Genomic DNA, 13040 nt, shown 5'->3' on the forward strand with positions numbered 1-13040 from the left:
CACTAGATGGGGGTGTTGGACCGCGTAGCAGGACATTGCGTAACAGTTCTTATGTGGCATTGCAGAGGGATCAATGTGAGAAGGTCGAAAGTGCTGTTTTTTAAAAGGAGTTTCTTGCCAATATGAGGAGGAGACCAAAAGGGTCAAAAAGCATTTGACATTTTGAATAGAGTGCCGTGCTTTTTGAATCGACAGTCATTTTGAATTGAGACATTTGAATATATAGTTCACTGATCATGTGCCTAAATGTATGTAGCTGGAGAAGTTTGTAAAATACATCACTAACGAGGAATCCCCTTGCTTATGTAAGATATTTTTGGCAGGGTTAACATTGTGTTAATAAGGGCCTGTGTCTGTGTGTGTCTGTGCGCGTGTGCGTGTGCATGTGTGTGTGTGTGTGTGTGTGTGTGTGTGTGTGTGTGTGTGTGTGTGTGTGTGTGTGTGTGTGTGTGTGTGTGTGTGTGTGTGTGTGTGTGTGTGTGTGCGCGCGTCTGAACGTTGAGCTGTAACGTGGCTTGAAGATCTGGATTGTCATTGCTCGACTTTATCACAGCTTGGTCTCAATCTATTTATCTATATTTATATAAACAGTATAAATAGATAATCTCTCCATTGATATCTTGTTCTGTTTTTTCTTTTGATCAGCTGTTCTGGTAAGAGTCGTTTGCAGACTCCTACTCACACACATTTATACATTTATGAGGTTAAAGTCTGGGAGATAAGCCTTATAACACTGCTTGTGTTGACGCAACATCAAATCACAAACCATAAATCATAGATAACCTGGGCACAAAGAGAGAGGGTTGCTTTTATAAATACTTTTGTGAAAAATACCAGCCTCAGGAAAAATGAAGTCAAGTCAATTGTTTTTGTATAGCTCTTAATCTTAGTTACAGAGGCAAATCACTATTAAATCACCACAATGTCTCTGGTTTTTCATCAGCTCTTGGTCAATGATTTGTCGTGTTTCAAACATATTTGCAACACATTAACGTTTTTGAATTACAGCGCATGAATGCACCCAAGGCCAGAGTGTGGAACTTGAACCGTTAGTGAACTGTGTCCGTGGGGGCGGAGCCAGCTATTAGGGGAGGAACCAGTAAGGAGGGGAGAGGACGTCTTGTTAAGGAAATACAACCTAAGGTTCATTGAAACCAAAGCCACCCGACGTGGAAGCAGTACTCTCTGTGAGGAGAAAAATAAATCTCATTTTGGAAAAAATTGTCGGAGAGACAGAAACCACGAAACGGTGAGTGAAAAAGCACAACTTTGAGAGAAGTTCAAACCTCTTTTCCAGTTATGGCATTAAAAAAATAATGGACTGGCTCAATACATAAAACTTGTCGTCTGTGTCTAGGAATGGCCTCTGCTAACACTTCCGGGTCTGAAGAGAACTTTTCATGTTCCATCTGTCTGGATGTGTTCAACAATCCAGTTTCCACACCATGTGGACACAACTTCTGCAGAACATGTATTACAAAGTACTGGGATGAACAAGTCAAGTTCAAATGTCCTCTTTGCAACATGGCTTTCAACACAAGACCTGATTTACGGATTAATACCCTCTTATCAGAGCTGGCCGCTCAGTTTAGAACATCCATACGAGTAAAAGATCAACTCTGTGTTAAACCCGGAGAAGTTCCCTGTGACCACTGTACTGGGACCCAGCTGAAGGCTGTGAAGTCCTGCCTAGAGTGTCTTAAGTCTTTCTGCCAAACCCACCTGGAGACACATCAAAGATTCGCAGTTCTTAAGAAACATCGGCTGGTCGAGCCAATGGACCGTCTGGAAGACAGGATGTGTAAAAAACACGACCGACTTCTGGAGCTCTTCTGCCAGACTGAACAGGTGTGTGTGTGTCAGTCCTGCACAGAGACAGACCACAAGTCCCATCCTGTTGTACCTCTAACGGAGGAATATGAAGTGAAGACGGCCCAGCTGGGGAAGATAGAGGCTGAAGTCCAGCAGATGATCCAGGAGAGACTAAATAATATTCAGGAGATTAAAGACACAGTTAACCGCAGCAAAGCAGATGCAGACAGAGAGATAGTCGATGGTGTGCACATCCTCACTGCTTTGAAGCGCTGCATTGAAAAGTGCCAGGATGACCTCAACCAAATGGTTAAAGAGAAACTTAAATCCACAGAGAAACAAGCTGAAGACCTCATCAAAGAGCTGGAGCAGGAAATAGAAGATCTGACCAATAGATGCTCAGAGGTGAAGCAGCTCTCACACACTGAAGACCACCTCCACTTCCTCCAGACATTCAGATCCCTGAAGGATCCTCCACCCACCAGGGACTGGACCACGGTGGAGGTCCGTCCTCCGTCATACGTAGGGACCTTGAGGAGATCCCTGGATCAGCTGGAGGAGACGCTGAACATGGAGATGAAGAAGCTGCGTGATGCTGAACTGAAGAGGGTCCAGAAGTATGAAGTAGATGTGACTCTGGATCCTGATACAGCTGCTTCCCAGCTCATCCTGTCTGAGGATGGGAAACAAGTACATGATGGAGGTGTAGCGAAGGCCCTCCCAGACAACCCTAAGAGATTTACAAAAAAGGTACGTGTTCTCACGAGGCAGAGCTTCTCCTCAGGGAGATTTTACTTTGAGGTCCAGGTTAAAGACAAGACTGCGTGGTGGTTAGGAGTGGCCAGAGAGTCCATAGACAGAAAAGATCTGATCATAGTGACACCTGAGAATGGTTACTTGGCTCTCTTCTCTTACAAGGATGCATTGGTATTTAGAGATAACCCTGATGTCCGTCTCCCTCAGAGAGCTGAGCTCCAGAAGGTGGGGGTGTTTGTTGATTATGATGAGGGTCTGGTCTCCTTCTACGATGTGGAAGCCAGGGTTCATATCTACTCTGCTACTGGCTGCAGCTTTACTGAGCCTCTCTATCCATTCCTCGGTCCAGGTCCCTGTGATTATGGAGGTAACAACTCTGCCCCCCTAATCATCTTACCTGTCAATCAAACAGACTAGGACCTTTGTTTGATAATAAAATAATCAAACGACCAAAACAACTAATGCTGTTTCATGAATTAGAATCTCTACCATGTTAGATCTGAGAGAACTGTATTCATATCTTACTGCTGTCATGTAACAAGGAGTAATTCAGGAGGAAGTGAACCCTGATTATTATAAATGATAAACCATTCTAAATTATTAGATAACATTGTATTCTTCATTGTCTGTTTTCTCCAGTCTTTTAAGGTTTACTGCGATACAATTGTTAATGGTTGCAGTCATTTATAGCATGGTTTCAGGATTGATATGTATTTTATAATCATCTCAACATTATTGTTAGTTTATACTTCAGAATCATAAATGACAACATAATCAAATGTAAAAATACTTTTCTGATGTTAATAAAAATGGAAAAACAGCTGATGAGTCAATGACTCTTAATGTCCACCATACAACAATCCAACATGTGTAAGACAAAACGTACATTTACTACATGTCAAGATTCTCTCCATGTGTGTGAGTACTGTGGGGGGGTCGCTGACCCGCAACCCTAGTTTGAGAGTCTCCTTTGAACAACTCAGCCGCTGCCGATCAGGGTTGCCACACTTGTCATCACTCCTCTCTCCTTCTCCAGACGAGACGTCCCCCGTTATATGGATCTTAGCCTCCAGTTTGGAGAGGGTACTAGGGCTCACTCCAAATAATGCCGCAACTTGGTTTTGCAGAACACCAGCTTGAAGTTGCCCAGTCAGGCACCTGATTGGCAGCACCTGGGCGTACCAACAGCTCAAAACAAGTGTCAATAGCAACCGCACAATAACCTGTTTGGCAATGGCAGATTAGATTTTGCATATTTTTCATGGGCGCAACCCACACACTGAGCGCTGCTGCTCATCCTACAAATGCCTGTCCCTTACAATGGGGCGCCATTTGAAGGGGAGCGAAACAGGCTTTCCAACGGTATAAGATGTATTGCTCATTTAGGGATATGAAACGCACAGCATACTTGGATCTGGCATTGGCAAGCATTTAATGCTCAAGCTCAGATCCTTGCTTAGGTTTTCCTGCCGTGATCCAGAGTTTATAAGCTTCACAAGCCTCAGTATGATACATCGCTACATGCTCATTCCAGCCGGGTCCACTGTTAGACTTCTTGTTCTGTGTGTCATGTTTATGAAAAGGTTTACCACCATCATACAGGGCCGACAACACATTGTCATACATGGAACAGAGGTCTCTCTTATGCTCTACCCTCGTACAAGTGGCATCTTCACACAAAATAGCTTCTTCAGGCAGATGTATATTACTTAATACACTACAATTACCCTTGGATGCATTTGTTGTTTTGACACACACATAAGGAGAGGGTGCACTGTACTATCTGCGTACACCCCTTCTGTAGTCGAAGTAAGTATCCCAATTGAATGGCAATGGTTTGAATTTCGTTTAATGGGGTCCATGCACAGAATCTAAAAGATTCTCCCCATGTGTCTGAGTGCCGAGACTTTGTCTCGTCAGCTCTCCTCTCTCTCCTCCTCCTCTCTCTCCTTCTCCTCCTCCTCTCCTCTCTCTCCTCCTCCTTCTCTCCTCCTCCTCCTCTCCTCTCTCTCCTCTCTCTTCTCCTCCTCCTCCTCTCCTCCTCCTCTCCTCTCCCTCCTCCTCCTTCTCTTCTCCTCCTCCTCTCCTCTCTCTCCTCCTCCTCTCTCCTACCGCTGCTCCCCTCTAGCTCATCTAGGATTGTGTTCATTGTTGTCGTGCGTGGAAACACACTATGTGTGTTCACATGTCAAAGGTCAACACATTTAGATTTCTGAATCCAAAATAGTTGTACAGTTGAACTCCCACTGGGGGAGTCCAGCTCTAGTGGATCACTGTGGTGCAATGGCGCTCAGGCTTTTAATAATAGCAATAATTATAACTTTATTAATGCCCTTGGGGAAATTCCTTCCCTCCATTTAACCCATCCAGGTACTACTATTACTAGTACTACACTCGGAGCGTGCAGCCACAGAGTACGGCGCTCAGGGGTGCAGGTGCCTTGCTCAAGGGCACCTCAACGTCGTCTTAGGTGGGATATGAACCTACAACCCTCTAATTATTGGTCGAGCCACTTAACCGCAAGACCACCAATACTTTGAGATTATCATCAACTGGATGTTTCTTTTTCTATGTCAACAATCGAGACTTGCTATGAAGTTGGGGGGATCACACCATGAGAGGAGGAGGATGATCCGGATCTGCGGCAGTCCGTTGTGAAGGAGCCGTGCAGCTCCACATCATTCCAGTTCAAGAATCAAGTCAACCCTTATAAGGAAGAGACGGTGGAGAGGAGGCGGAGCATGTGGGTTGCAGGACAGAGAACTCAGGGGGATGTGGTGCATTCTGATTGGATGTAGCGTATGGAATATGGACACGCAGGCACACACACACACACACACACACACACACACACACACACACACACACACACACACACACACACACACACACACACACACACACACACACAAACACACACAGTGTTTAGGCAAAAAACATCAATAAAAAAATTGAAATAATGTACCCGCTGCTCAGAGGCTAAGTGGAGCCACTTGTGTAGTGTGTGTGTGTGTGTGTGTGTGTGTGTGTGTGTGTGTGTGTGTGTGTGTGTGTGTGTGTGTGTGTGTGTGTGCACCGTGGCGACGCCTGCAAAAGAAAACAAACAAACAAATGATTAAAAACAACACAGAATGAAACAGCCAGCCTCTTCCTGCCCAGGTACCTCAGTGTGGGGCCCCGTCTAAAGTGAGGGCCCCACTACACGCCGTCTTCAACCTGAAGCCATCATTAAACCATCGAGCAGTGCACGTTCAACCAGTGGCGTGCGCCGCTCGCCCAGTCTGCGGACTCACATGACCGCCGTAGTCTTCTGGGAACACAAATCTAGAGACGGAGGACGGACGGACGGCCGCAGTGTACTGCTCGCCCCGCACTAGAGAGAGGGTGTCCTCCCACGATGTCTCCACACCATCACAGTGTTACAGGACAGACATGGACGCCGTACCGCGGCTCGCCACTGGTGCTATTCGTACAGAGATCCGCATGGAATGAAAGCCAGGAAGACGGAAAGAAAGAACACGGTGTCCACCTCCGTCTGTGAAGGCCACACTCACTCAACTGTCTTTGTTGTTGACTCACTGGCATGGTGATGCAGCATTACTCTAGCTCTGCGGTGATGCAAAGTGGTGTGCGTGTGCGCTGTTGTTGTTGCTGAAGATCAACTGTCTTGTTGTGGACGTTATGCAGTTTTGCATATTATTTGGTGAGTGTTTGGGCGTTGGCCGTTGGTGCAGTTCGTTACTGAAGGTCCGGACTTCAACCCCACGACACGCTACTGCTTAATAGTAGCGTACACGTTTGCACAGATGCAACCGGACTCGTTCATTCGAGTCCATTTTTTTTTCTGCTGAAGAATTAGCATCAAACGGGTCAAAACTATATTGTCTGTCCCCATTGTCCCTTTTGTAACTGTTATTGAGGTCTACACAAATGAAATTAAATTGAGTTTTATGAACATGAGCCAATATGATGGCGATTTGAATAAGGAAAGCCTCAGCCACAACAAGGGGTATTTTCAACTATAATTCCCGTTGTTGTGAGCATAGTCTTTTACTAGGCCCCATTGTCATGACAGAAGATGCAACACTATTTTCTATTGCTGCGCTGCACACGGCGCTGTTTTTAGAGTCAGTTTGGTTGAGTTTCATCTAGATGCCTGTGTACCAGGACCGGTGAGTGTGGTGCGTTGCGTGCGTTCGTTCCATGACCTTTTCTCCCCTAAACGTACCGGATCAACTGATTTCCCCACCAAGCACTGCCATTCCACACCTCCCGATGAAGATCATGGAAACCTGTTTTTCATATACTCGAAATAAGCTGCCGGTCAGCTGATGTATTTGCAAATGAGAAGGCAAATCTGTCACTGACAATAGATGTAAATGCTCACACACCTCAGGAGGACGGCGGAGCTCTGCTAGTGAGTATCCTCTTCAAACTGGAGTTACAACGTCAATCGGATCTCCAGCACCTCTGTACTAGCGACCTCCTCATTGGTTGAACTCCACGGATTACAGTAGTATCAATAATAAGTAGTTATTGTAACATTTAAACGATCTATTCTTTTCACTTTGATCTGATTATTCGATCGGGGGATGTGTATTTAGAGGCTAGCGTCATCAGTAAGTTAGTCACTGAGGATTTTGTTTCTGCAGAACCATGAGGTCCAGTCGTCTCATCTGCAGTTTCATCGGTAGGTAATCCACATTGTTGGTAATGGTACCTTTGGTATTAGCTGAACCACCTTTAACTCGCCCCCCCCCCCTCCCTTCCAATCACAGAACACCCTGTCCTGGTTTTATCCCTGATGTAGCGATCATGTATTTTCTCATGCACCAGGTGTTCTCATCCACCTGCGGGAGTCCCCTCGATGTTCAGGTATTTACATGTGAAGCAAGTTATCTAGACACACAAGTCATACGTTTTTTGAACCGTAGAACGCAACTTGACTAAACTCTGCTCTGTGGTCTCACTCGCTCCCAAGCTGCATCCAGCATTGACGTGCCTCTGAGAGGCGCGGCCGTTCAGTCTTCAACCTATCTGGGCTGGATCGCTGGACAGGCCATCGATGGGAGCTGCAGCCCTGATGGGAAGGACAGGTGCAGTTACACCGGGCAGATGGACAATCCGTGGTGGAGGCTCCAGCTGGACGGTGTGTACAGGGTGTCCGTGATCGAGATCACTAATATGTACTCAACAAGGAAGTGGCTCGACGGCGTGGAAATACACATCGGCAATTCACTGGTCAACAACGGCAACGACAACCCGAGGTGAGTCACGATACCAACCTCCTCTCTAATTGGGTTCGACCCCCAGCCAACCTGTAGTGGGTTGGATAAAGTGTCTTTGGATAAAAGTTTAAATGACTAAATAGCCTAGAGTGTAAGTCAACCCCCTTATTCTGTAATCCCCATGGAAACGACCCACGGCCACTTTATGATGCTTTTTAAGTAGCCTACTGTCATTGTGAATGAGCAAACTGGTTGGCCGAGTATGGCATGTACATTTTTTAACCCCGGTTTTCTCTAAACGGCAGACTTATTTTAGTTGCAGTGATAAAATGGGATTGATTCTCTCTCCCTCAGGTGTGCCATCATCCACGATGTCCCCGACGGCTTGACTCAGACTGTCCATTGCTGGGGAATGGAAGGAGTGTATGTCAACTTCTACAAGCCCTTCAACACTACATACTTGATGTTGTGTGAGGTCAAAGTGTACGGAGGTAGGAACCCATTCTATCAATCAAAGTCATCATTGGTGTGGGGATGGGTGTATGAGTGCGACATTTGGTTAGGGTAACACGGTTGCCGGTTATACCCGTGTGGTGTGCGAACCCAACCCGGTTTAATATTATGCAAAGCGACTGTATGGCGTCGGTCGAGAGGTTCTGGCAAATTCAAATGTAGCCTGTTGCTTACATCATCAACTTGTGTTGATGCGAAACATGACTTTTATGACTGCGGACGGAGCAGAAGTGTATACGCTGTCTGTGTTCACATGTATGGTCGAAGATACCTCATGGCCCTTCACATCAGTGGAGTTCAAGTGTGCTGAGATTCGACTGTGACCATCCCTTTTTATTTGGAGAAAAATGAATGCGTAGTCAACTGTCTGAAGATTTAGTTTTGCCTTCAATAAAATGTTTCTAAACGTCCCACACAAGTGATTAATTTAGTGTCGCTATGACGCTTTTTAACGTTTGTGTCTACCAAAGGCCTTAAAGGGGCTATATCATGCTTTTTCGCCTTTTCCCTTCATTTAGATTGTGTGGCTACATGCATACATACATCTGTGTGGCCGTCACAGATGTATGTACTGTATGCATGTTTTATGTCTGCTAAACTAGAAAATCTAAGTCTGAGCCAGGGGGAGTTTCGCGCCCACCGAGAGAAACGCAGAAATCGGTTTTGCAGAAATGAAACTATGTGAGAATAGTATGAGGTATTTCTAACATACATGTATGTAACCCTATTCTAGTAGTAGCCTACCCCCAAATGCAATTATTAACCTAAAAAAAGCATGATATGGGATCTTCAGTAGAATATTAGGGAGGGATTAGGTGTCTTGCTCAAAGTTACCTTATTGTACACTCACAGGGCTAAAAGTGGAAGTCCCTCACCCCAACGCTGTCTTTTGGTCCCCAAGAGTTGGCCCCCGCTCCCCCCTCCATCAGCACTCCGGGGGTGGGGATGAACGTCACCCTGGTGGGGAAGCGGCTGTGCTGGTCCGACGCCCTGTTCTACTGCAGAGACTATCACTGGGACCTGCTGACTCTCAGGGGCCCGGCGGAGCAGGAGATGGTTGACGATCTGGTGGCTCGCGCCCCCTTCACACCAACCAGCCATCTCTGGGTGGGCCTGCGCAGGTACTGGCCAGGCCTTACGGCTCAGTTATGGGTCCACGTTGACACAACGCAAGGGGGTTCACTGACCAATGACGCCCTTGCCTCCGCCTCAAGAGCCTCCCGAAAAGTGGAACCTTCCGTCGAGGCGACTTAGCAGCGAGGGCTGTGATTTGTCCGCTCACTAAAACCTGACGCAGAACCAAAACAGGTCCACGACTGCGTCGTCGAAGCGTCTGCGTGGTCGTTATGTTGCGTCGAAGTGGAACCATAACTGAGCCTAAAGTGTCTTTTAAGCATCAAGGTCTGTCCTTATGATCATCTGTCTGTCCATTCGATCACTTGGTCTTGTATTCATTAACATTAAAATAAGCCAAGTTCAACATTTGTCTCTGCTATTCCTCCCAGGTAACACTTTCAACTCTTTCCATGTCTGTAGGTCTATTCAAGGAAGCTCTTGGTTTTGGATGTCGGGTGACCCAATGGACTTCACCCAGTGGGACGAGGCCTCACAGGAGCCCAGCCCCTGTGGGGGCATTTCCAGCACAGAACGTTCCACATGGAGGCAACGCTTTTGTGGGGAACATCTCAACTTCGTCTGTTTCACAGGTCGGTGTCCAGTCTATAGACCCATAACCAGGTCCCGATCAGCCAAATCGCTGAACCTCCTTCAAATCTGCAAGCATGCACCAACGTGTGCGACATATATGCAATGCATGTACAAGGGACTCTCAAATAAGATCTTATTTTTCACTCAACTTCTTTGAATGTCTGACATGATTAAAAGTTTGAAACAGGTTGAAGCAAAGAGGTTGAAGCTTCCTTTTTGGGAAAACTGGAAAAATTAAAGATCTTTCAAGTACTAAGCTCCCCCTAGAAGTCTGAACAAGGAGTGAAATGAGCTCTTTGTCTTTTGCACAACTTTTATTAACCTTCTTGTATCTGTTGTCTGCAGGTCCGACAGGAGGGAAAAAGGTGCGCTTCTTTAGTACAACAAGAGTGAAACCAACTTGTAAAAACTAGGTTTGTTTCGCTGGAGAATGCAACAACTGATTCCCAAGTAGTCATACGTAGTGGAGATTCTGAATGCTTTAGCACAGAGCTTGTCTGTGGTAGCTAACCAGTTCTGCATTTTGTTTACAAACTCACGGAAGATGTATATCCATGGAATTAGTGCTGCAATAGCTTGAACGTGTAAAAGTGTAGGTAGAAGTAATACATTTACTTTAGAATATAATCATTGAACATCCATATGAGCAGATCTGGTTGTCGTTGCATTAGTCCTTTGAGTGAAATGTGGAGATTGTGAGAAGATGCTATATAAATACTATATAAAATATTGGTCATGTTTTATTTCTATGTCTTTAATTCTTGAAATAAAGAGAACAACTTAGTTTCCTTTGATAAGTTATTGAATGTCTCAACTGTTTAAAAAAAATAATTTCTTCACTGATTGACATTTAGAATGCATATTTCAATATTTAAGGTTTTGTATGGAACAGAGATTTCTGAAATGGAACAGCCAAGGGAATATTTTTGGATTATTGCTAACTTGGAAGATCAGCTTTATAGATCAGCTAAAAAGAAGAAAAATTCAAACTTGTATTCACATGATGGATAGCAATAGAATGCTTTCCAGATCGTGTCGTGATGGTATCTTTCATTGAGGGCCATGTAGCCATATCACCACTTTATAGAAACCCATGTATTACCGGATTGATGCAGTTTCGAGATGGTTTAAGTTGATCATATCTTATCATCACACCCATTATCCTTGATGAACCGAGACCATTGTTGAGCTCTCTCTCTTGTTCTGTCTCTGCTCTCTCTCTCTTGTTCTGTCTCTGCTCTCTCTCTCTTGTTCTGTCTCTGCTCTCTCTCTCTTGTTCTGTCTCTGCTCTCTCTCTCTTGTTCTGTCTCTGCTCTCTCTCTCTTGTTCTGTCTCTGCTCTCTCTCTCTTGTTCTGTCTCTGCTCTCTCTCTCTTGTTCTGTCTCTGCTCTCTCTCTCTTGTTCTGTCTCTGCTCTCTCTCTCTTGTTCTGTCTCTGCTCTCTCTCTCTTGTTCTGTCTCTGCTCTCTCTCTCTTGTTCTGTCTCTGCTCTCTCTCTCTTGTTCTGTCTCTGCTCTCTCTTCCTCTGTGCTCCGTAGCACTGGATAAACACTGCCTTCTCTTCCCACTCAATCCTTTCTGTCTCGCTTGCTCTTTCTCTCCTTCTCTCACCCTCTCTGGCTTTAGTTCTCTCTCGCTCTGCAACCCAGCGTTCCAGTGCACTCCGTGAGCAGAGTCCTCTGTATTTGGATATTGCACCGACTGCATTTGCCTGCAAGGATTTAAAAGAGCAAACTAAAGCCGTCTTCAACGTGGCCGTTGAAATGCAAATTGAGATAACGAGCAGCCCAGAACTGTCCGATGCACGGAATATTATTATATGCATTATACAAATAAACGTGTTGGTTTATTGTGGGAGAGTGTGTGGAGGAGGGCGGGTTTAAGCCGCCTCCCCTGGACGAGTCTGATTGGACGCTGGTGCTGGGGGAGGCCAATGAGAGCCCAGGTTCATCCAGACACCTCCACCCACACTCTGGGGGTTCTCCTGGACGGCACCACCACACCAGGCCGCGTATCATCTCCAACAGACCTTTTGCAACAAACAGCCACACTAGTTTCTAATATTATTTTCAGTTGGGTGACATTAACCTTCGTATGATAATAATACCAATAGTGTGCTCTGAGGCCCCCCCCCCCCCCCCCCTTACGGCGCCTCTTCTCATTACTAACTTTGGGTCGAGGCGAGGCAGCAGCAAGGGCTGTGATTGGTCCGCTAACTACATCATTTAGGGCCATAGGCTTTGTATGTAAATAATGAAAGTTAAAATATGTAACTTTTAACTCTGCACTACGTCCCCGACCTCACCGGGGACCTGTCGTCCAGCCGCTCCAACAGCTCCACACAAAATGACCTTTGATGGTTTCCATCAAGTACTTATTTCGGAGGCTTTATTTTCTTTTTTTTTCGTTTGTAGGAATTTTTAATCTGACCGTAGAGAAACACGACAGTCTACATGAGGTCTTAATAAGACCTCATGTAGACGGTCGTGTTACTGTCGTCTAATATTTACACTTATGTCCTGAAAACAGTACTTTTTATTTATAAATGTGTAATGAATGTTACACTTCTTCTTTGAAAAAGAAAATGCACGGATCAAACTTTAAAAGTTTTAGTTTAAACTGTTAAAACAAAGGTAACGGGGAATGTGCGTGTGTGTGTGTGTGTGTGTGTGTGTGTGTGTGTGTGTGTGTGTGTGTGTGTGTGTGTGTGTGTGTGTGTGTGTGTGTGTGTGTGTGTGTGTGTGTGTGTGTGTGTGTGTGTGTGTGTGTGTGTGTGCAGGGGGTGCACTAGAGCACTACTACTTCAAACGCGGCAAGCTTTCCAGAAGCAAAAGGAAATCCCCCGCTGACCAGACCGTATCGCTGCCTGCTGCTCTAAGCTCTGCTACTCGTGTGTGCATTTTGCGCGTGCACATCGGGGAGAGTTCCTACAGCAGCGTAGCGCCAATTAACAGCTCTTTGCTCTCTGCCTGTTTCTGTTGAAAATCGGATCGGGGTTGGATAAAAAGTATTCGGGGAAGCCCCG

The 13040-nt window shown here is 45.6% G+C and overlaps 2 protein-coding genes and 1 long non-coding RNA gene across 3 annotated transcripts; all 3 read left to right on the forward strand.

The window, feature by feature from the left end:
* The first annotated feature begins 1164 nt into the window (after positions 1–1164).
* On the forward strand, positions 1165–3442 carry LOC115543078 (E3 ubiquitin-protein ligase TRIM39-like). Its single transcript, XM_030355630.1, has 3 exons — positions 1165–1249; positions 1358–1586; positions 2025–3442. Exons 2-3 carry the CDS (start codon positions 1360–1362, stop codon positions 2983–2985), a joined length of 1188 nt encoding a protein of 395 aa, XP_030211490.1. The 5' UTR covers positions 1165–1249; positions 1358–1359; the 3' UTR covers positions 2986–3442.
* Positions 3443–6904: 3462 nt separating this feature from the next.
* LOC115543100 (uncharacterized) lies at positions 6905–7621 on the forward strand. The gene is made up of 3 exons (XR_003976666.1): positions 6905–7258; positions 7405–7443; positions 7550–7621. It is a non-coding gene; the product is annotated as an uncharacterized LOC115543100 (long non-coding RNA).
* A 62-nt stretch (positions 7622–7683) lies between these two features.
* Positions 7684–11684, forward strand: LOC115541774 (ovocleidin-17-like). The gene is made up of 5 exons (XM_030353614.1): positions 7684–7835; positions 8151–8287; positions 9211–9430; positions 9846–10015; positions 11665–11684. Exons 1-5 carry the CDS (start codon positions 7684–7686, stop codon positions 11682–11684), a joined length of 699 nt encoding a protein of 232 aa, XP_030209474.1.
* Positions 11685–13040: the final 1356 nt, after the last annotated feature.

The sequence above is a fragment of the Gadus morhua genome, chromosome 4 (assembly GCF_902167405.1).
Source record: "Gadus morhua chromosome 4, gadMor3.0, whole genome shotgun sequence".
Classification (NCBI taxonomy): Eukaryota; Metazoa; Chordata; class Actinopteri; order Gadiformes; family Gadidae; genus Gadus; species Gadus morhua.